This window comes from Aquarana catesbeiana, linkage group LG03, assembly GCF_042186555.1.
Source record: "Aquarana catesbeiana isolate 2022-GZ linkage group LG03, ASM4218655v1, whole genome shotgun sequence".
Classification (NCBI taxonomy): domain Eukaryota; kingdom Metazoa; phylum Chordata; class Amphibia; order Anura; family Ranidae; genus Aquarana; species Aquarana catesbeiana.
The window spans coordinates 212,063,614-212,084,492 of NC_133326.1; the positions used below are offsets into that span (position 1 = coordinate 212,063,614).

The 20,879-nt window shown below is 43.1% G+C and overlaps 1 protein-coding gene across 3 annotated transcripts in view; it reads right to left on the reverse strand.

The window, feature by feature from the left end:
- TUBGCP6 (tubulin gamma complex component 6) overlaps positions 1-20,879 on the reverse strand; it is an 83,641-nt gene that overhangs the window by 36,005 nt on the left and 26,757 nt on the right. For all 3 annotated transcript variants that reach the window (XM_073619748.1, XM_073619747.1, XM_073619749.1), the window contains 3 exons: positions 9,102-9,211; positions 8,869-8,960; positions 8,643-8,782 (listed from right to left, as the gene is read on the reverse strand). In XM_073619748.1, coding sequence (XP_073475849.1) covers positions 8,643-8,782; positions 8,869-8,960; positions 9,102-9,211 — 342 coding nt within the window. The remainder of the gene's footprint in view (positions 1-8,642; positions 8,783-8,868; positions 8,961-9,101; positions 9,212-20,879) is intronic.

A 20,879-nucleotide genomic window follows, 5' to 3' on the forward strand; every position in this document is an offset into this window, starting at 1 on the left:
ATCATGCAAAGCTCTCTCTCTCCTGAGAGTTTGCCAGGAAGGGAGTGGGGATGAGTCATAAGAGGACCAAGGAAATCTGCAGGGCTGCAGAGCTGGAGGTGTGCCTCTGTGTAAATCCAGGAAGTGAACAGGCAGCAGCTTCAGCTGCCCACAGTTAAAATCTATGCAGCCAGACTCAGTGGAGGGAGATTTCTGCAGCATATTTCACAAGTACGGAATCACAGTATATATAAAATATGCAAAGTGGTTGGAGGGAAGCTTCAGAATGGCAAAGATGTTTTTACTAGAAATTATGTGAGCAGACTGCAGTTCCACTTTTTTTTGCTTGTTAAACCATGCAATTCACAAACATTTTTGTTTATTGTATACCTAGTTTAACGTGGGTATGGGTACATTAAAGCGGTTGTACCCCCCGCTTGGTCATTTGTACCTATATAATAAGGCTTACCTGAAGGTAAAATTAAAATCTCCTAAACCTGCAGAGTTCGTTCTGAAGCTCTGAAGGTCTGGCGGATCGTGCTGGAAATTCAGCGCTCTTTGCCAGAACGGAGAACTCCCGCGCGCATGTGCCAGAGTGACGTCATCGCGGCTCCGGCCACTCACAGCGCCAGAGCCAGCGAACCCGGAAGAAACGCAGAGGGAACATGTCAGCTCCCTCAGCGGTGTCCGGGCACGCTGCAGGGGCCTCGTTCTAAGGTAAGTATTTCATAAAGTGCTAGTATGCAATGTCTTACAGGGTTTATTGTTTGTTTTCAGTGGTATACTACCGCTTTAAGCTGATGTTGCTTTAGCTGGCTTGACATTTTATCTACTATTGTGATAAATAATACTTTGTGTGTCATTTTAACATTTCTGCTGTGCATTTTATTAGCATAGATGCTAGCCAGGACAATAGATGTGAGCTGTTACACAGGAAGATCTTTGCCATGTCCAACCCTGACTGGGTTTTTGGCATCCTGATATATTTAGGAGCTAGCTGCTGAAGAGATTTCAGTACAACAGCTAACATCTTGAAAAGGTGGCCTGTGGGATTCCTACAGTTTCACCATTTACTAGGTCAGACACTGCATGGCTGTGCTGTGTTCACGCCTGAATCTCTATTCAATATGACTGCTCTTAAGTACAGAAGTGCATCATTGGGAAGAATGCTTTTCCGCACCTGCACATTTGCTATGCTGGACTGCCCACCAACATCTCACATCTCTACTGGTGCTGTGGCTTAGCTCACCTTGGAAAAGATAAGCACACCCAAATGGACTTGTAAAAAGCAGAAGGAACACCTCCATTTGACTACTCAAAATGCGTGCAGGAAAAAAAAAAAAAAAACATGTACTGGAACGGGTGTAAAAAAACAAAAAGAAAACAAATTAAAAAAGGCAGCTGTAAAAGGATTAAGCATAAAGTAGAGCCTGTGAAAAAAAATAAAAATAAATGAAAAAAAACATACCCCAGCCTGAACTGGACTGATCACGACACAGTTTCCCGTGATCTATTTGGGGGAAACCAACTAGATCCACTAAAACCCAAGGTGATAGCTGCCTCTCTCAACTAGGATGCAGGACACTTCTGGGGAAGGATTTGCAAAAAAATAAAAAACCTCTGAAATGAGTTACAGAGTCTCTCTCATGAAAAAGGAGAATCACTCCACTCCTGACCATTTGTTCATAGGCATTCAGTTTCACTGTCCTGGGGAAACGGTTAAAACTGATATTGGGTTTGCATCTTAACTTCCTAATTCACATAGTGCTTGATTAGGGTTTATCCAATATATGGGAATGCAAGGCAAGAATGTCCATGAAAATTCAAGTTAGACCTACCGGTAACTTGCTTTCCAGGAGTCTTTCAGGACAGCACCCGAGAGAGTGTGACTCCTCCCACCAGACAACAGGAAACACCTCTTCCACCAATCTTTAAAAGGAGGCTTCTCCCCACATCTTGTCAGTTGTAGTAGAGTACCTCCAGCCCAGGCTGGAACACATAAGCATAAGAGAGTTAATAGCAGCATAAGGGCAGGTCACTGCTGTCCTGAAAGACTCCTGGAAAACAAGTTACCGGTAAGTCTAACTTGAATTTTCCCTAAAAGTCTTTTAGGACAGCACCAGAGAGGATAAACGAGACTTGCCAACTAGGGAGGGGCAAGAGCCTGAAGGACTTTTCTGCCAAATGCTTGAACACCTGCTGACGGAAGGTCCAGTCTGTAATGGCGAACAAACGTCAAATAACTTGACCACGTGGCCGCTTTGCAAATTTGATCTGGGGTGGCACCAGCTTTTTTTGCCCATGTGGTGGCAAAAGCTCTGGTAGAGTGTGCTTGGAGACAATGCCATTCGGGAGTAAGCCCCCAAAAATAGCCGATCTAAGCCATCTAGCAATCAATTCCTTAGATGCTTGGCGACCTTTCTTGTTGCCTGAAAAAAGAACCAAGAGTCCAAAGACCTAAAGTCCTTTGTTACACAAGAAAATTCTTCTCACGTCTAAATTGTGAAACAGTCTCTCCTTATCCCCTTTAGGGTTACAACAAAAAGTTGACAGGATACTATCCGGAGAACGGTTTTGAATTGAAACTACTTTAGGGAAGAAACCCAGATCCCTTTTAGGAATCCCATCTGGGAATATGGACAGGAAAGGCTCCTTAACCACTTCCGCCCCAGAAGACTTTACCCCCTTAATGACCAGGCCATTTTTTACGATACGGCACTGTGTCGCTTTAACTGACAATTGCGCCGTCGTACAACGTTGATGTTCCCCCCCCCCCCCACAAATATAGCTTTCTTTTGCTGGTATTTGCTCATCTCTGCAGTTTTTATTTTTTGCGCTATAAAACAAAAAACTAGCGAAAATTTAAAAAAAAAAAATATATATATATATATATATATATATATATATATATATATATATATTTATATATTTTTTTTTTTTTTACTTTTTGCTATAATAAATATCCCAAAAAAATATTTTCATCAGTTTAGGCCACTATGTATTCTTAAACAGTGTATGTATAAATACTGGGCTGTCAAGGAAACAAGAGAAGCAGCTAGCATAAACAAGTGATCTAACCTGTGATATATAACAAAAAGAATAAATGCAGCGCTAAAGCAAAAAAGTTAAACATAAATATGTGATATACAGTACCTAGAAGTACGCATGATAACATATATATGAGAAACAAACAAATCTGGAGACAGAAATAGGTAAGAGGTTAAACCTCTGAAACATCCGTATAGGATGTATACCTAAAAAACTGTCTATATAGGTGAGTTCATATCTCTAGACAAAATATATATATATACATATATATTAATAGTCCACAGATTAGCGCGAGTAGTCATACATGTGAAAGTCCATAACATATCAAGTGAATTCAAAAATGTTGTACACCTAAAGTGTAAAGAAATGTATAAGTGTTGATAGTAGATCTACCGCCGTGATTGAAAATGTGGGGGGGCTTACCAGAAGGAGTGGACACAGATGGGTATACACTCACTGTGTCAGTAAAGCTTGTATGGTTGTAGATCTCTGAAGATGGAATGGGAGTAGCAGAAATACTTGTAGAAGGTGTACACGATAAAGGCAAATCCAATCAGGTATCACCGGCGTGTAAGGAAAAAACATGAAAGTACATAGCGTAATACTGCGTGGATAGCCTAGAGGCAAATGTTAGCACAAATAGTTGCATATAAACAGATCCATGAGTTGACCAATAAAGGTGGAAGGTTTTAAGCACCCAGAAGTGTAAATGACAAAATATTCAAGTGGTAATAGTAGGTCCACCACCATAGGTAAAAGTGGGGGGCTTACCAGAACAAATGGACATGGATGGGTATACACCCACTGTGTCTATTGAACTTGTATAACTGTAGATCCCTGGAAACAGGATGAAGGTAGCCAAGGTACTTGTGGAGAGTATATATGGTGAAGACAAATCACGTATCGATAACTGGTCCAGGCCCCTCCAGCCGCGGCCCGGGTCCACCTCCCACAAGTCTAGTCGATTATTGGCTAATGACAAAACATGTGTATTCTTCTACATATTTTTGGGAAAAAAAAAAAATAATCGCAATAAGAGTATATTGATTGGTTTGCACAAAAGTTATAGGTAATAGATTTATGGCATTTTAATTTTTTTTACTAGTAATGGCGGCAATGTGCGATTTTTAGCGGGACTGCCACATTGCGGCAGACAGATCGGACACTTTTTTGGGACCATGGACATTTATACAGTGATCAGTGCTATAAAAATGCACTGATTACTGTATACAGTTGTGCTCATAAGTTTCCATACTCTGGCAGAATTTATGATTTCTTGGCCATTTTTCAGAGAATATGAATGATAACACAAAAACATTTCTTTCACTCATAGTTAGTGTTTGGCTGAAGCCATTTATCATCAACTGTGTTTACTCTTTAAGGCTCGATTCACACCTATGCATGTTGCTTTTGAGCGTTTTTGGAGTTTTTTTTTTCATGCTTGCCACGTTTTTGAGCAGCGTTTTTGTAGCGTTTTTGCCGCGTTTTGCGTTTTTTTTTTTTTTTTTTACAGTTTTTTTTACAGTCTAAAAAAAAATTTTTTTAAAAATTAAAAAAAAAAAAAAAAAAAAAACGGCAAAAACGGTGCAAAAACGGTGCAAAAACGGTGCACTTGCGTTTTTGACGCTTGTCCATTGAATTCTATTACATGCAAAACGCTGCATTTTGCATGAAAAAAAGTCCCTGACCCTTTCCAAAAATGCAGAGATACAAAAAGGCATTGATGTGAACATGTTCCATAGGAACCCATGTTAAAAAATTCCCATGCATTTCTGCAAAATGCAAAATGCATCAAAAAACGCGCTAGTGTGAATGGAGCCTAAAGCAGAATGACAACAGAAACTACCTAAATGACCCTGATCAAAAGTTTACATACCCCGGTGATTTTGGCTTGATAACATGCACACAGGGTGACACAAAGGGGTTTGAATGACTATTAAAAAGGTAACCATCCTCACTTGTGATCGGTTTGCTTGTAATTAGTGTGTGTGTATGAGTTTCCGGACTCCTGACAGACCCTTGCATCTTTCATCCAGTGCTGCACTAACGTTTCTGGATTCTGAGTCATGGGGAAAGCAAAAGAATTGTCAAAGGATCTGTTGGAAAAGGTAGTTGAACTGTATAAAACAGGAAAGGGATATATAAAAAGATATCCAAGGAATTGAGAATGCCAATCAGCAGGGGTTCTGTTGAAACCAAACCACAGTCAGGTAGACCAACTAAAATTTCAGCCACAACTGCCAGGAAAATAATTTGGGATGCAAAGAAAAACCCACAAATAACTTCAGGTGAAATACAGGACTCTCTGAAAACATGTAGAATTAACAAATGATGTTTAATGACACCAGGTAAAAACACACTTACAGGATAAAAACATATAAAAGGCTCATCTGTATGGGTATGTGGTCCTCGGTGTTCCCTCTGATCCTGTGGTGGTGACGCTGCAGGGATGCTGGGCTGCAGAAGGTGGATTACCAGCCGGGAGCTCCTTCTGTGGCCATCAGGAAGAGACTAGGGGCCGGCGTGGAGCGCACGTGAAGCGTGCATGACGTCACAGGTCGTCCGTCTGCTTCCGGGTTTGGTATCCAGGGGATGGATCGTCCAGGGAGGAGGGCTAGCAGAGGGGTTGAGAGAAGGCTACGCGCTCGGAGCCACTGCTCCTTCAAGAGGCCTCAAGAGATACCAAACCCGGAAGCAGACGGACGACCTGTGACGTCATGCACGCTTCACGTGCGCTCCACGCCGGCCCCTAGTCTCTTCCTGATGGCCACAGAAGGAGCTCCCGGGCTGGTAATCCACCTTCTGCAGCCCAGCATCCCTGCAGCATCACCACCACAGGATCAGAGGGAACACCGAGGACCACATACCCATACAGATGAGCCTTTTATATGTTTTTATCCTGTAAGTGTGTTTTTACCTGGTGTCATTAAACATCATTTGTTAATACTACACTGAGGTGGCGCTTCCTTCTCTACCCCTCTCTCATCCATCACAGAGCCAGCTCTCTGAGGAAACAGCAGCCGCCTAGCCTACCAGCCTACTTTAACCATTACATTACCGGTTACCACTTAACCCTTGAACTTCCAGCCTGTCCCCTATGGACTAAGTTGGGGACAGGCTGTTATATATGGACTTGTGTGTTTGCGCTTACAGTTACCAATACTCTGTTTCTCTGAAAACATGTGGTGTGACTGTTTTAAGATGCACAATAAGGAGGCACTTGAAGAAAGATGGGCTGCATGGTCGAGTCGCCAGAAGAAAGCCATTACTACGCAAATGCCACAAAGTATCCCGCTTACAATACGCCAAACAGCACAGAGACAAGCCTCAAACCTTCTGGCACAAAGTCATTTGGAGTGATGAGACCAAAATAACAAACCAAAACACAAGGCCAAGTCGACCTGTCATTGGCTACAGCACAATAAAGTGAAGGTTCTGGAGTGGCCATCTCAATATCATTGAGCCGCTTTGGGGAGATCTCAAAAATACAGTTCATGCAAGACAGCCCAATAATTTACAGGAACTGGAGGCTTTTTGCCAAGAGGAATGGGCAGCTTTACCATCTGAGAAGATAAAGAGCCTCATCCACAAATACCACAAAAGACTTCAAGCTGTCTTTGATGTTAAAGCGGGCAATACATGGTATTAGGAACTAGGGTATGTAAACTTTTGATCAGGGTCATTTGGGTAGTTTATGTTATCCTTATGATTTAAAAAGAGTAAACACAATTGATTGATAATAAATGGCTTCAGCCAAACACTAACCATGAGTGAAAGAAAAGTTGTTGTGTTATCATTCATATTCTCTGAAAAATGGCCAAGAAATCATAAATTCTGCCAGGGTATGTAAACTTATGAGCACAACTGTACTTGCTTCAAAGACAATTTATACTTGGAGGGAGCACCTCCCACCCCTTCCTCCTCCTCTTCCTTGGAATGAGAAGGAGAATAAGAAGGAAAACGTCCCTCTTGGGTAGGAGGAACCACTTGAGCCTCTACCACTGGGATTAATTGTGAACCTTGCAAGGATTCTGAGGTAGAGGCCTGACTCAGAGATGGGTTTGCTAGTGAAAAGCAGAAAGATGAAATTGTGGCATCAAGCTCTTTAGTAACCGAGGCAATAAATCGCTGCATGCAGAAGTAGACTCCTCTTTCACCAGGGAGTCAATGCATGTTCTACATAGTGGCTTCTTCCAACCTTCAAGTAATTTTGCTTTGCATGAGGGGCAATTCTTTTTAACTGTTAAGTCAGAGCTCTTAGCCTGTCATAGAGAGACAAAAACACAATTTTTTTTTCTCAGCAGGCTCACCACAGGTACGCAGGAAGCAAAAGCAAGACTTCATGTGCCCAAACAGGCCCCAGCCACCAGGGGAAAAGGGGAGACACAGTTTTGGGAGAGAGAGACCCCACAGTAACAAAGGCAACATCAATTCAAACCCTTACATGGGTATTGCTGGTGCCTGTCCCAATTGCCACTGTTACTGCATCTTCCAACGCCAGTTCCAGACTCTCATTGTGCCACTGTGCCAAAACGGTGATAGACACCAGTCCCTGTCCTGCCTCCTGCCCTTGCGGCCAGAAATGATGCTGCGCGCCTGAGCCGTGAGCACCGCCCCCTTCCCAATACCTCATTTCCTCGAGATGAATCACTACCTATCCAAAAAAAAAGGCGGTGGAGCGAGACCGCCGCCGCCAGGAGCAGTACAATATGCCCAGTACTGGCTCTCCTAGAGCACAGAAGGGGAGAAGAAGCCCATCCACTGCCAGAAGAGACCTTGGGTGGAAGCTGGGAAGACCAGGAACTCTCCAAAAAGAAAAAACGGTTGGTGGTAAAAAAAAGGAGAGAGCTAAGCCTCTCGGGGCAGCACCTAAGAAAACTGACCCTCTCCCACCGAGGTGTTCCTACCAGCCGGAGGAAACAAAAACTGACATGATGTGGGGAGAAGCCTCCTTTTAAAGATTGGTGGAAGAGGAGTTTCCTGTTGTCTGGTGGGAGGAGTCACACTCTCTCAGGTGCTACCTGAAAGACGTTAAGGCTGCATTCACACCTGAGCGTTTTCAGCTCGTAAAACACCAGAAAAAACACCCGAAAAACGCCCAACAAGCAAAATCCCATTAATCTAAATGTTCCCTGTTCACATCTGAGCGTTTTGTAGCCTGAAGCTCAAAAAAGTACATGAGCTTCTTTTTGGCCAGATTACAGGCGTTTTTCTGCTCTTTACATTGGTGACCTTTTGTACTTTCTGCCTGAAAACGAAACGCTAAGGTGTGAATGCAGCCTTAGGGAAAAAAGATGTTTATGATACAAAGTTCAGTCAGTTTCAGTTAACAGTACAATTTTGTAGCCAAGCCATTATAGTTTGGAATTAGCACATTCTAGGACCTCAGAACAAAAATGACTTAAAATGCCATGCCATGCAGTTGGTGTAACGATGTGTATTATAAAAATCAAGGATCATGCGGTATATACACACACACACACACACACACACCGGTTTGCCAATATAAGCCTATATCAAGAAAAAGATCAGACACAAACACACAGGTCCTAAATGACATAACCACAGAATATTAAACAAAGTGTAAAATTAGATTTAATACATTTTCTGCATACCTTAGGGCAGCATAACTTCAATAAGTTTATGGTTTTTCCACAAATGTATATTTCATTAGCTAGGTGCTTTAAAAAGACTGGCACACAATCTTCTACTTCTTTGGATATCAAAATATATCCATGGATCCAGTAACGCTGATCTAACACAAACAAAGCAAATATGTTTAAATGAGGATGACAGGAGTGAATATTAATTACAAGCAAATTCTTAAGCTTAATAAAGTACCTCTAAATCCCTGGAAGTCTTCATTGACCTGGATCATGAATTCTTTACAAATATCCCTTAATACACCACTGTAGACCCAGTCATAAATAAACCTAAAAAAAAAAAAAAAAAAAAGAAAAATCAAATCTATTTTCACAAAAAAATAAATAAAACAAAAAATAATACTAATAATGATTTAGCTGGACTCTTATTCAAAGTGTACTTTGTGCTCAGTCATTTTCATGGAACATTACCTAGTGTATGGCTCACAACTGGACTTTAGCAGGGATAACAAAATTGGATAGTTTTCATTACTGCTGTTGTCAAGAGATTCTTTGTACAAATATGATAGCAACTTTACTCCCTGAAACAAAACAAAAAATAAATAAATACATAAAACACAAAATGTGGAAAGCATGTACAATTTGAAGGTTTTGGAAATAAAAAAAGTTTGAATAAGCATAACCAGCATCATTTAGTATATTTAGCATTCCATTTTATTCTCGGGAGAATAAATAGGTCAGAAAAAAACGACTACATTTCAAAAGGTGAAAAAAAAATATTTAAAGGGGAATGTAAAGTTTTATATGCAAGATTGATCATTTTGATTTAAGTTAAGTTGTATTTTGAGATTCCCAAAAGGTTTGTTTGAATGAAAAATTTGTAACTATATACAGCATGGGGGCAGCCAATATTGCTTTGCAAAGCTACATGATGGTAGGGTACAATGCAAGTCTATGACTGATTAATTTTAAAATATATATATTTTCTGAGTACATCTCAGGACGCAGTGTATCTTCAACAATAGGTTATGCTGCAACTTGGTCAGACACTGGCACACAAAACAAACAGGAAATCCCCTCCTAGACATAACCACTCCCATCTAGACAAGGCTTCAGATTTTGTAGCAAGCCATTAACAAAGGAAGAGTGAGATCCCTGTGTCCTGTGATGTACTCCAAGAAAATAAATTTACAGGTAATCCAAAATTTTTTTTCTGAACATACGTACATCCCAGGACACAGAGTATCTACATATCCATTATGATAGGGATGCCCCAAAAGCACTGAATATAAGAGGAGGGCAAAACAGCAACAAACCAAAAAGCACCAAATAACTAAACAAGAACTGGTTAGAACCTCACACAGCAGCCTGAAAATCTTGCCGACCAAAGGAGGTGTCCTCAGCGACTTGAACATCCAATTAGTAAAACTTTGTAAACAGATGAACCTAAAACTAGCTAGCAGCCTCACAAACCAGAGCTACAGAAGGCCGAAAACAAATAGCCCAGGGAGCACCAACACACCATACAGAATGAGCCGTAACTGTACATGGTGGAATTTTTCACTTCCGACCATAAAAGTTTGAGAAAATTAGATTTTTTTTGACACACTTACCTATAAAATCCATTTCTTTGAGTACATTATGGGACACAGAGCAGGCTATATTCATTACAAACTGGGTTATGCACCACCTATAGGTGAATGGACACTGGCAGACAAAAATTGGACAGGAAGCCCCTCTTTATATAACCCCTCCCATACAGGAAGTACTTCAGTTTTGTAGCAAGCAATGAACTCCCCCAAAAAAAGAGAGGGGAGGGACCTCTGTGTCCCATGATGTACTCAAAGTAATTGATTTTAAAGGTATGTAGAAAAAAATCCAATTTACTTTATCGTACATCATGGGACACAGAACAGGCCAAAAGCCGAATCTTCTGCTGCTCGAACATCCACTTGATAACATATCCTGAACATATGTACTAAAGACCAGGTAGCAGCCTTACAAATCTTAGCCACAGATGTCTGATGGTGAAATGCCCAAGAGGTTCCTACACCCCTGGTGGAATAGGCTCTTTCCCTGAAGGGAGAGGTTTACCCTTCAGGCCGTAAGCCTGAGTGATCAATTTGCAAATCCAAATCAGAGATGGATGTTCTGGAAGCCACTTGACCTTTTTTGGGTCCTTCTGGCAGAACAAAAAATGCATCAGACCTTCTGATGCTTGCAGATCTTTTCAGATAGACTCTGACAGCTTGTACCACATCTAAGGAGTGCAGTCGTTTCTCCTCTGCTGAGTGAGGATGAGAGAAAAAAGAAGTTAAACAATGTCCTGATCCAAATGAAAACCAGAAACGACCTTAGGAAAAAAGGACGGAAGAGGATGTAGCACCACCTTGTCGTGGTGCAGGATTAAATATGGTTCTCTACAAGAAAGAGCCGCTAATTCCGTTACCCTTCTAGCCGAAGTGATTGCAAGGAGAAAAGCCAGTTTAGAGTCAAAAGGACAAATGGAATTTCCTGGATAGGTTCAAAGGGCTGCTTGTGTAGCACCAACAAAACCAGATTTAAGTCCCAAGGACACAGAGGTAACTTGACGGGAGGTACCAAAACTAGTTACCCCCTGAAGGAAGGTCCGGACTAAAGAGTGTGAGGTCAAGGGCCTTTGGAAGAACACAGATAAGGCCAAAACTTGCCCGTAATTGTTCCCAAGGGTAGTTTCATCTTTTCACCACACTGAGGAAAGGAAAGGATTCTTCCAATCCTGTATTTCCAAGGATGCCATCCTCTGGTCTTACACCAAGCAATATAGGCTTTCCAAACCCTGTGATAGACCTTCCTCGTGACCCCCTTCCTGGTATTCACCAGAGTAGACAACAGCAGATACCATGATCTCTTAGCACCCTGGCCTCAAAAGCTATGCCGTCAAATTTAGCGAGCGTAAATTGGCAAGGAATATAGGACCGTGAAATAGTAGATGTGGACGGACTAGAAGCATCCATGGTCCGTCTCCTGTCAACCTAACTATCCTTAAGTACCACGCCCTCCTGGGCCAGGCTGAGTCACCAGAATGACCAAAGTCACCTCTCCTCCAATCCCACACAAGAGAAGAGGTGGGAGAGGAATCGGGGGGGGGGGGTGCATAAATAAAGGATAAAGGGATAAAGACTGCAGATAGAAATGGCACATGCCTCTTTGCCCAGGTCAATACTTGGCTCACTTCCTGCTGAGCCAGACGGCTCTTAGTGCCTCCTAGGTGGTTGATATAAGCCACAGCTGTGGCATTGTCGGACTGCACCCTTATCAGGCAACCCTCTATGTAACCTGACTGCCAAAAAGTTCAGAGCCTGGTGCACTGCCAGCAGCTCTAGAACATTGATGGACAAACCTTGTTTCACCAGAGAACACTTTCCCAGGACTGTGGAGTCTTCCAGGACTGTCAGTGGAAATGGAAAAAATACAGCGCTACCAAAACCCTACCAGTAGCAGTTTAAAATGTGAGATACACACAAAAACAACAATAAAACAGGAAAAAACTGTGCCATACTCATATTAAAACTAGATGAAAACAATATAAAAATATGTGACCATGAAAATCATCCATAAAGACAGAAAAAAGTCCAAACACAAAAGACACGAATCCCTCAGTTATTCCCAGTGAAGGCTATGTAGAAAAACATGGAATAAACACCACTCATTGTGATCCACCAAGAACATAGATTTCACGCTTACCAGAGGGTAAGCTAAGTAAGCCTGTGTATAAACTGGAGATCCTGCCGCCAAACCAATGGCGCTACTTTCTCTGTGCTCAGCGTGGACTTGGAAGTACAGCAGATGACGGACCATACACCAACTCAGATTTGAGAAGGGGGAAGCTGTCAATTTCTTTGGTGATTGACAGCTACATTCCCCCATGGAGAGGAGGAGCATTAACCAGAGGGATTTCACAACTCGAAACATACTGGATATATAAACTTCAATCTTACCAACCTTGGGGGATTAATGTAGAATGGGATATAAATGCCTTTTTTAAACAAAGCTTAGTTCCCTCATGTAAGATCACACAATATATCCGGTGATACCAAGATATCTGAGGATTGGGGGGAACCAGATATCTTCTATGTTTTATATATCCGCATTATGAGTTTGATTCTAACCACCAAGTCACATATTCCAAACATTGTGATTTTTCTATACTCCATTGATCCGTTGTTCATTCGTTAGGATGAAGGTCTTTCTTAATGTTGATTTCATATGTATGTACGGTTTATACTATGTATTTTATGTATATTTTTTATGCAATTTCTGTTTTGATCCCTGTGTGAGTGCCAGCTCCGCATTGTTTTGCGAAGTCCGGATTATCATGCACTCCATGTATCACTATTTGATATGTGTGTCTAATCCAGGATATATATTGTTGATTATAATTTTTAATTAATTATTATTTTATATATCTATTTTACCCCTGGTTTGGGGGACTCCGGGTTCTAGATAGGTCGGTGACTCTGTTGTCATTTTGATGAGTGACTCACTTTCGGGTGTTTCTGTAGTCATTCCGACGATCTGTTCATTTCCGGGTATCTATCATTTTGGTTTCTATCGTTAGAGAGAGTTAGAGTTTTTTGGGTGGGACAACACATATTTGTGGTGATGTCTAATAGATGACTCTGCTAGCAGCGTCGGGTGCCATTTTGTCAGTGTCCTATGATGCAGGTGATCGGTTCCGCTCTCTTGCTGTGGTGTCTGCATATGATGTTTATAACAGCAAGATCTACTATTTTATTACGTAACTCATCGAATTTAACTTTTAGTTTATACCAATTATGTTTTTGGATGTCTTTTTTCTGTTTAACACAGCAAAGTATTGCCCAGAACATATAGATCAAGTTACAGCTATATTGAGGCTTGAGTGATACACCAAAGTGAGGCTTGAGTCATACACCAAAGTGAGGCTTGAATTGCAAGCCATGGGCGCCATTTTTACTAACAGGATGTGGTCTGTTTATGAAAAAAAATTTTTTTGGCAGACATGGAGCTAGCCCTCATTTGTGGTGATCATTTACGCTATAAATACGCAGTGGCTGCAGTGGATCAGCACCCCAGAGGATGCCTTATTAGGACGAAACGTCGGGACGGGCTCTGCTGATGCCACTGCGTTGCTTTGATTTTATCCATGCATTTAATTTCTTCTCAAATGTGATTGACCATTTTAGCATTTTTAATAAATGTTTTACATCTAAACGGAATCACACTATGTGGCCCAATTTTTTCTCCTTTTGCTATATGTCACACAGAGAGGAACTGCTCACAAATTCCGGTTGCTATTCATATGGTGGATACTCACTGATGTCATAATTGTCACGGACCTACATCCGATTCGGTCTAGATTTGAAATCGTGGTTGCTGTACTTCCTTGGGTGTGTTATACCAAAAGCTTGGTTGACTCATCAGGCATACGCCTTGTTGGGTTCAACCTGTCTGGTAAGCCTCTTTCCTTACGGTGGTGTATTATCTACAGACAACCAGTTCACACTCATTTATAGTCACAATTTTGATGTCATACATGGACTATATGCACTTTATATACACTATAACTGTCTACACTTCAACAATATTGTGGTTTAATAATTTTACTGTATTTTTTTTTTCATTGCAATAGCGCTGCACTATACTATCTTATTTGATTTACTTTTTCACAGCCTATCTGATGTGCTGGCAGCTACAATTTTTTGTTTAAAACAGCGTGGTTTCTTTCACAATTTTTTTTTTTTTTTTTTTTTTACATACACCAACTCAGGCTCAGGATCCTGCATAGGTCATGTTTTTTAGGTTTCCGTAGGGAGTCCCGGGCTGTACAGGGCTGTAAACAGGATTCATTGTGGAAGACCAAAATCTCTCTGATTACAGGCCGAGCTTCCTGGCAGATGTGGATGCAGAAGAGAAGACAGGAACCAGGAGTGGAGACAAAGTCTTTAGGAAAAGGTTTCAGATTGTGGTCATTGCACCAGCAGGAGACTCAGAAACACAACGAAACGCTCTCCTCGCCGTCCTCTTCCAGGACTGTCCCCCCCAACCAGAGAGACTGGCATCTGTGTTCACTATCTTCCCACCTGCTGGACGAAAAGACTTGCCGCGTATCAGATCTTGATCTGCTAACCACCAACTGAGACTCAAGCGAACCTTGGGGGTTAGGGACATGCAACAATTCAGCACTTGCACCCTTTTGTTCCAACCTGACAGGATGTTCTGTTGCAAGGGTCTGGAATTAAACTGGGCATAAGGAATTGCTTCGAATGAGGAAATCATCATCCCCCAACAAACTCATGCAGAGCTGAATGGAGTTTCTTACCCAATACCTGCCGAACTTGATCCTTCAAGGTATCGACTTTTCTTGGGGACAAGAATATCTTTGCCTGGACAGTGTCTAAAACCTGTCCTAGGTATTCCAGAAACTGAACTGGCTCCAAAGCCGACTTCTCAACATTTATATTCCAGCCCAGGTGTCCTATAGATTGAATCGCAAGAGCTAAGCTCAGTTTTAGCCCCTTTAGAGAGTGATCTCTGAGCAAGAGGTCATCTAGATAACCCATTACCAGGATCTCCTGAGACCTTAGAAGGGGCCAAATACTGGTGGGTGCCAGGATCTTTGTGAAGACTCGGGGGGGCTGTTGCAAGCCCGAAGGGCAGCGCCACCAATTGGAAATGACGATCTTCTATCGTAAAACGCAAAAACCTTTGATGAGGTTGAAAAATTGTCACATGCAGGTATGCATCCCTGATGTCTATGGAGGCCAAAAATGCTCCTATCTGGAGTGAGGCCACCACCGAGCGAACAGATTCCATTCGAAAGGACTGGACTGAAAGATATTAATTCAGAGCATTTAGATCCAGGATAGGCCTTATGTCTCCGTTCGGTTTTGGAGCTGTCAACAGGTTTGAGTAGAATCCTGTACCCCTTTCGGCCGTTGGAACTACATACAATTACTCCTTAAAGCCTCAAGCGATCTAGTGCCTGGAACAGTAAGCCCCTTTTTAAAGGGTCTGATGGGACACTGGATTTTAGAAACTTCTGAGGCCCGTAATTCCAGCCGGTATCCTCGGGACACTGTGGAGTTGACCCACTCATCCAGAACCAGAGATTCCCAAATTTTTGCAAAATAGAACAACCTTCCCTCCACCCAAGCGAGTGGGGGCGTCCCTTCAAAAGGAAGGCTTAGTGCCAGCCTTAGAGGTCTTCTGGACCCAAAGGTTTCTTTTGGCCTTGCTTTTGCTGCTTACCTCTGGCTCCAGTTCCTGGCTGCCGCTGAAACTGCCTAAAGGCAGAACAATTTGAAGAAGCAGTTCCCGAGCTCTTAAATGAAGAGCGCTTGATCATCCTCTTGAGGGGAAGAAGCAAGCTCTTTCCCCCAGAGATCCTTTGGATGCATTTATCCAGACCCTCACCAAATAATTGTTCTCCGTGAAAGGGAAACCCAGCCAATAACCTTTTGCAAGGAAGTTCAGTCAACCAGATTTTTAGCCACAAAATCCTATACATATGCAGTTATGCACAGACAGGAGAGCTAGGCAGGAGATTTGCTGTATAGAGTTTTTAAGGGCATCTACAGAAAAGCACAAGGCCTGAGGTAAATCTGCCATATTCTCAGCAGTCATCCCCCAGACTAGGCCTATTAGGCCATTTGACCTGGTCCTTTAAGGACTGACAAACACCAATAGCTGCCACTGCGGCCCAATGTTTTTAATTTCTTATCAGCCAAGTCCTTAAAAGACCTGCGCATTTACCACGGACAAGTTCAACTCTTATTTAATGAAGAGACTGCTGCATCCACAGCTGGCATGCTCCATCTTTTTTACAAATGTTTCCTCCATAGGATATAAAAAGGAGAACCTTTTTTTTTATTTTTTTTTTTTTTTTAGGAGAAACAAAAATTCTGTCTGGATGCTCCCAATTAGAATACACCACCTGCTCTTATAGAGGGTGAAGTGGAAATGCCTGCGCACTCTGCGGAGGCTTTAGAGAACCGAAGGAGGACCACAGGGTCTCAGGGACCTCCACTGGAGGTAACTTAAATGAAGAATGAACCATCTGCGTTAGAGAGTGGACCAGTTTCCTGGCATTACCATGCATGTGCAGCGTCACCACATGCACGATCTGTGCGAGCAGGTAACTGTGCATGCGCGGCCCCAATGTGCCCGCGATCACAGTGCGAGCGCCCTGTGCACGCCCCGCAAGTTCAAATGACTCAGACCTCAAGTTTTTTTTTAAACTTGAGGTGAGGTGAAATTATTGGAAAGTGCAGATAAGCATCCCTGATATCCACTGAGGCTCGAAGTTCTCCCTGATGGACAGAGACCACCATTAACCATACCAATTCCATCCAGAACGTCTGCACCCAAAGGACCTTGTTGAGTCTCTTGAGATCCAGAATAGGGCAAACATTGACATTTGGTTTTAGAACCATGAAGAGGTTTGAGTAAAATCCACAAAACCTTTTGTCCTCTAGAACGGGGATGATTACGATGTCAGATAGAAGATGATCGAAAGCTCAGAAAAGAACAATTTTTTTTTATGGATTCAAAACATTTGAATTGTGATGTGCCCAGACCTTTAGGCTTCATTCACACCTGAGCATTTTCAGCTCATAAAACACTCATAAAATGCCCGAAAAACACCCAACAAGCAAAATCCAATTCATTTCAATGGTACCTGTTCACATCTGAGCGTTTTGTCATGTGAAGCAAAACGTCTGAAAAACGCCCTAAGTTCAAAAAAGAACATGAGCTTGAGCTTCTTTGGGGCAGATTACAGGCGTTTTTCTGCCTTTTACATTGGTGACCTGAACAAAAATCGCAGCAAAATCGCGCGACTTTGAAAAGTTGTCAATGCAGCCTAATGCCATGTACACACGGTCGGAATTTGTCCGATGGGAGCTTTTCATCGTATATTCCGTGTGTATGCCCCATCAGACTTTTTCCGTCGAAAATTCAGACGGACATAGAGAGAGAACATATATTCTATATTTTTCTGACGGAACAAATTACTATTGGAAAAACCGCTCGTCTGTATGCTGTTCCGACGAGATTAGCAGAAGGAGCCCAAAGGGTGGCGCACTGGCTATTGAACTTCCTTTTTCTAGCGCCGTTGTACGCGTTGTACGTCACCGCGTTCTGGACGGTCGGAATTTGGTGTGACCGTGTGTATGCATGACAGCTTGAGCGGAATTCCGTCGGAAAAACCTTCATAATTTATTCCGACGGCAAAACCGGTCGTGTGTACAGGGCAGAAGGCTTTTGCACACTCCTATAGCCACAATTGCCGGTTGTAGAGCTACCTCTACCAGCGCAAATGAAGCTTTAAATAAGCTCTCCATGTACACATTCAATGGATGAGTTAGTACTTTGGTTATGCTTGCCCCTGAGGGGGGTCCTGCATCCAGGATGGTGGAGTTACTCGCAGGGTGGTGAGCTGCGATGGGAAGGGGGGTTTTGAAGTATTTTTTAGATTGTCTTCTATTGTAAATCCCGCCCTTCGTCGCGAGGAGTATTTTGTTATGCATTTGAAAAAAGAAAATCCTCCCCACCCCTGCAAAAATTAAAAGCCAGCAGCTACACATACCACAGCTGCTGACTTTTAATAATAGCACACTTACCTGTCCTGGAGTCCAGTGATGTCGGCACCGCAGGCAATGTTTCCATCATTTGTTGGGTGCTGCCACTACCATTGCCGGTAAGGGAAACCAGTAGTGAAGCATTATGGCTTCATGCCGGGCCCCTACTGCGCATGCGAGAGGCACTGCTGCGCTCTTCTACTGGCCCAGCAGCGGGGGGAAGGATAAGGGAGCAGAGCTGTTGACATAATTCGCCCAGTCTTACGGAAGTGAGGATAGGGTACCTGTCAATGACAGGTATTGGCTTCCCCCGAAAGGTGTCAAATGTGGCACTGGAGGGGGGGTGAGGAGACAAATGAGTGGAAGTTTCACTTTTGGTTAGAACTCTGCTTTAAATAATGGGACCTCATCAACTGGTACTGTAGTGTCTTGTTAAAATAAGAGACCGCAGGAACCACCGAAGGCATATATTTCTTTGTGAACTCATGGATGAAAGGAATAAGGATGTTGTGGAGGACACCATGATCCAACCCCTGTAAGCTTTGGAGAGAGGACCCATGAAGTGGAAGCTTTAAATTGGTCTGGACCACTTCTGCAAGAAAACTCACAAAGGCTATTCGATTCTCCCTCATTATGTCCCATGTCTCCTTTGGGCACATGGGGTTCCTCCACTAATATGCAACCCCTAAAGATCCCTAAGGTTGAAACTGTATCAAACCCCACTCTATATGAATAAATCGGTATACAAAAACCCAGAGGGAAGGGCCTCATCTCTGCGATTAATACTTCTCTAAGTAACCAGATTTCAACCAATAAACTTTTATATATGTCAATATGGGAGTCTGAATGCTCTTTGGAACCTGAGCTCTTGGATTGGGATGCATGTGTGGATAATCTAAAGAAATGCATGAGGTCCCTTAATATCAGGGAAACTGCTATGAAACTACTAGGTGGTACCGGACTTTGGTGAGAATCTATTCTTTCTTCCCTAATGTGTCTCCCCTATGCTTTAGAGTAGGGATGAGCCGAACACCCCCCTGTTCGGTTCGCACCAGAACATGCGAACAGGAAAAAAGTTCGTTCGAACATGCGAACACCGTTAAAGTCTATGGGACACGAACATGAATAATCAAAAGTGCTAATTTTAAAGGCTTATATGCAAGTTATTGTCATAAAAAGTGTTTGGGGACCTGGGTCCTGCCCCAGGGGACATGGATCAATGCAAAAAAAAGTTTTTAAAAAAGGCCGTTTTTTTCAGGAGCAGTGATTTTAATAATGCTTAAAGTCAAACAATAAAAGTGTAATATCCCTTTAAATTTCGTACCTGGGGGGTGTCTATAGTATGCCTGTAAAGGGGCGCATGTTTCCTGTGTTTAGAACAGTCTGACAGCAAAATGACATTTTGAAGGAAAAAACTCATTTAAAACTACCCGCGGCTATTGCATTACCGACAATACACATAGAAGTTCATTGATAAAAACGGCATGGGAATTCCCCAAAGGGGAACCCCGGCCAAAATTTAAAAAAAAAAAATGACGTGGGGTTCCCCCTAAATTCCATACCAGACCCTTCAGGTCTGGTATGGATTTTAAGGGGAACCCCGCGCCAAAAAAAAAAAAAAAAAAAACGGCGTGGGGTCCCCCCAAAAATCCATACCAGACCCTTATCCGAGCACGCAACCTGGCAGGCCGCAGGAAAAGAGGGGGGGACGAGAGTGCGGCCCCCCCTCCCTCCTGAACCGTACCAGGCCACATGCCCTCAACATTGGGAGGGTGCTTTGGGGTAGCCCCCCAAAACACCTTGTCCCGGGCGGGGGGCTTATCGGAATCTGGAAGCCCCCTTTAACAAGGTGACCCCCAGATCCCGGCCCCCCCCTGTGTGAAATGGTAAGGGGGTACATAAGTACCCCTACCATTTCACGAAAAAAGTGTCAAAAATGTTAAAAATGACAAGAGACAGTTTTTGACAATTCCTTTATTTAAATGCTTCTTCTTTCTTCTATCTTCTGGTTCTTCTGGCTCTTCTGGTTCTTCTGGTTCTTCCTCCGGCGTTCTCGTCCAGCATCTCCTCCGCGGCGTCTTCTGTCTTCTTCTCCTCGGGCCGCTCCGCACCCATGGCATGGGGGGAGGCTCCCGCTCTTCTCTTCTTCTTTTCTTCTCTTCTTCTCTTCTTCTCTTCTTCTCTTCTTCTCTTCTTCTCTTCTTCTCTTCTTCTCTTCTTCTCTTCTTCATTTTCTTCTCCGGGCCGCTCCGCAATCCATGCTGGCATGGAGGGAGGCTCCCGCTGTGTGACGGCGCTCCTCGTCTGACAGTTCTTAAATAACGGGGGGGGGCGGGGCCACCCGGTGACCCCGCCCCCCTCTGACGCACGGTGACTTGACGGGACTTCCCTGTGGCATTCCCCGTGACGTCACAGGGAAGTCCCGTCAAGTCACCGTGCGTCAGAGGGGGGCGGGGTCACCGGGTGGCCCCCCCCCCCCGTTATTTAAGAACTGTCAGACGAGGAGCGCCGTCACACAGCGGGAGCCTCCCTCCATGCCAGCATGGATTGCGGAGCGGCCCGGAGAAGAAAATGAAGAAGAGAAGAAGAGAAGAAAAGAAGAAGAGAAGAAGAGAAGAAGAGAAGAGCGGGAGCCTCCCCCCCATGC